This window comes from Priapulus caudatus, unplaced genomic scaffold, assembly GCF_000485595.1.
Source record: "Priapulus caudatus unplaced genomic scaffold, Priapulus_caudatus-5.0.1 Scaffold159, whole genome shotgun sequence".
Lineage (NCBI taxonomy): Eukaryota > Metazoa > Priapulida > Priapulimorpha > Priapulimorphida > Priapulidae > Priapulus > Priapulus caudatus.
Genome location: NW_014577220.1, coordinates 51297 through 55053, shown reverse-complemented (window position 1 = coordinate 55053; position 3757 = coordinate 51297). Strand labels below are relative to the sequence as shown.

The window sequence follows — 3757 nt, the reverse complement described above, 5'->3', positions numbered from 1 at the left end:
CCGAAATTGGAGTCACGAGGTCAAAGGTCAGTGGCACAGGGCAGATTTAGACATTTTTTGAGCCATGGTCTACTCGAGCATTGACAAACTTTACCTTTGCTTTCAGCTGCTGACCTAGTATTTTAGCTTTATTCAAAAGGACCGACTCGACCAACTTTCCCTTCTGTCTGACACTCCCGTGCCGTCCCAAGGCGAATGTCGGTTAACCTTTTGACCCTCAAGAGGCAGGGTTTAAACTTCTATTGTGACGTCTGTACGAAAGGAATTGACTGCCCGGGTTTGCTAGTAGCCAATCTATACATGCCTGGATGCTATGCAGCGTACAATGCCACACAGTGAAATTTCAAAAGCTAAATTTGGTTTAGAAGAAGGTGTAGTTCCCTTAAATCGTATAATTTCTATGCATCTGTACTGCAATATTACATGTAATATGCCACTGCCAGTGGCTGCTGCCGCAGGTTGCATGTGTGGTCTTTCGCGTGCCAGTTTTTGCCTGCGGTAATGGTTACATGCACCTCTCTATTGCAATTTGCAGCCACTCCTGTAGCCTTCGCGTAATGTAAGATGGATGACTGTCTTAACCTATTCTGCTCTTGCAAATAAGTGTTGCTACTACGTATGATGGAACGAAGCCTTCCATCTTTAATCTGAACGACACTTAAACGTAACGCGCATTCGTGGCCAACTTCATAAACATCCCAACGAAACATCTTTTGAGAAAGTATCCTGATACCATCCCTGCATTCCACTGTTTCGCCTTATGTAACACATTAGCCGGACTAAACAGGTTTACTAGAATCCCACTCACCGCTCCACCACGAGGTCACCGCATTAAGACGCTAGCATGAGTTAGATGAGCGCTGTCGCTCTGCGGCACTTGTTTAACATACCTATTCTTCCTAGGCTATAGTATAGAGTATAGTATAGATTTTTCCTATAGAATTCCTATATCTATTCTCTGGAGTCGTATCTTGTTTTCTCTGATTTCTCATTAAACTAAAAGGTATATTGTTATAGCCCCATCCAAAGGCACGTACTTTACGTGACTTGGGACAGACTCACACAGAGTTAGTAAAGACTGATAATAATATGAAAGCGTATGAAGTAACACCCCGTACAGACTACGAATGTGATATGGTATTTAATTAGCGCGTGCCAGGCCCGCGCTAAATATTTGCAGTGTGTACACTATGGACCGCTCAGTCCAAGTTGGCCCGCAAATGAAGCAGTGTCAGGCCCGGGCTAACTTGGCCCAGGATAAGTTATCCTGCTTGTGTGTGTGTCTATACACTCTAAGCGGGCCAGACCCGGTGCTAAATCACAGTATGCATGCGCATAGCCTTATTTAGGTCACATAATTGTACGCTTGCATTACCTCGCTGTCTGCGGGGTGACGTGGCGAGCTGAGCAGAGACAATAAAAGCAGGATCAAATATGCAGTCTGTACGCTCCCATTTAGCGCCCGTCAGGCCCTGGCCCGTTGTGTAACCTGTTGGGTTACATTATTGTATCTATGAACATCTATGTCACTTGAAATGGGAATGATGTGGCCTACATAATATCAGAGCATATCCTTGACATTATTTACATTATAATTGCTTAATCCGTTCATTGTGTCTATGCAGTATGCTGTAGTCCAGCGAAGCTAGCCATGTCACATGTATACCAGTTTGTGGATGTTGATGGTATACCTACTCAAGTTCTCAGATTTGGCAAGCTTGCACAACGACCACAGGACCTAAACAATGGAGAACATGCCAAAATAAGAAGTTTAAGTGATGACGATGATGTTCTTGTCTTGGTGATTCCAGGTGGGCCATAATAGTTTAATAGGTGATCACATGTTTCGTTTACGTTTTAGTTATGACTTATGCAGGGTGCGAAATTAACGGGAGTCCGGAGTCCAATACTCCCTGATTTACTGTCGGACTCCCTGATTTGACATATGCAGGAGTCCGTGTGACTCCCTGAAAATTCTGCTATACTAACTAGTTCGTTCCAGAGCACGGCCTCGCGGAATTACCGTATTTTTTTCAGCTAATGTTCAAAGAAAATTTGGCAGACGTGCAACCGCATGAATCTTAAAAATAAGCACATGTGTTATTGTTAATATCTTTAATGTTGAACCTCGGACTGCGGACTCCCTCTTTTTGCTGCGGACTCCCTCTTTTTGAGGGTAGGGAGTTCGTTGGACTCCCGTATTCAAAAGTTAATTTCTACCCCTGCTTATGTATAACTTATATCAATTGTTATACAGTACACAATCAATTATCCGAAATTGTAAATAACGAAAAGCTCCGAAAGTTTTTTTGTGTAGGTTGTCTGCACACTAGCGTACATTGTGTAGCTCGCGTTTGGCTGCATAAGCTTCACAAGTTCACTGCAGAAATATTAATGTGTTTGGCATTACTCATGCATATTGTACTGTACCGGTACATCACTTGGCTGCTTAAAACGTTGGGTTTTAGTACTGGCTAGTTGCAGGATATACAGTATGTATATCTGATTATCTGTACTGTACTTCCATTCCGAAATACGTGTCTGGTTCCAAGGGTTTCGGATAATAGATTGAGTACTGTATAATATACTAGCGGGATACCCGACGTTGCCCGGGGAAATCAGTGGCGTTACTCAGTTGGTGATCGCTTGGTTGAAAGGAAAATACCCAGAAAAATCCAACTATCTATCTATCCATGCATCCATCCATCCATCCATGCATCCATCCATCCCATTCCATGCCACCCCATCCCATCCCATCGCACCGCATCCCATATCCCATCCCATCCCATTTCATCGCATCTCATGCCATCGCACCGCATCCCATCGCACCGCATCCCATCCCATCCCATGCCATGCCATCCCATCCCATGCCATCCCATGCCATCCCATGCCATCCTATCCCATCCCAAACAGTAAAAAATAATAAGAAATCAAAAGATAAAAGACATTAAATATAAAAAATAAAAATAAAAAAGTAAAAATAATACATACTAGAGATAGGTAAAGGGGAAAAAAGGGAAAAGGGGGAAAGCCCTGCTGTTCCCCAGCTGGGACTCAAACCCGGAATCCCGGTGTAGGAGACAGACGTTCTAGCGAAGCCGCCGCCGTCGCGCCACTGCGCCGTTAAGAGTATTCCCCATGGATTCACACATACGTGATGTTAATCAGTACGCACCGCCATCTATTGATTAATAGAATTTTTATGAATTTTTAACTTTTTAAAAGTTTTGTTTCAGCCAGAACCACCTCCCAGACGTGCTGATTCTGAAAATATCTTTAGTTTTTCTCTAGGCTGCGGAGTTCTCTAGTTATGCGAGTACGAACTAATTCGGCTGAACAACTTTATATATACTAGCAGACTAATACCCGTATAACGACCAAATCGTGCCTTAAAATATAAACTTCATGTAAGTGACACAGTTGAAGTTAAAGGGAGAGTTTACTCTAGGTTCTAGGGTTATTTTCAGCTAATTTAGGTTATAATTACGCTACATGAAAAGTTTCATGGTTCAATCACCATTAGAAATATTTTTAAAAAATGTTTTAAAACTAACGACTACAGTTTGATTACAACGACGGTGGCGTCACTCAAATCGCACGATCTGATAAGTTGCGCAAAACCACTTTCCAGCCAAGGGCTACAGACCGAGGGTGTTTCTTATTTATTCATTTAAAAGCAAAAGGATTGTAATATCTTATAAACGACATATAGTTTCAGTTACAATGTGGATAAATTTGCCCTAAAATGCATATCGTT

General features: G+C 42.4%; 1 protein-coding gene across 1 annotated transcript in view; it reads left to right on the top strand.

Moving 5' to 3' along the window:
* The window catches only part of LOC106806414 (lipid droplet-associated hydrolase-like), an 11621-nt gene that overhangs the window by 575 nt on the left and 7289 nt on the right, over positions 1–3757 (top strand). The window contains exon 2 of the mRNA XM_014808340.1: positions 1626–1811. Coding sequence (XP_014663826.1) covers positions 1652–1811 — 160 coding nt within the window. The 5' untranslated portion in view covers positions 1626–1651. The remainder of the gene's footprint in view (positions 1–1625; positions 1812–3757) is intronic.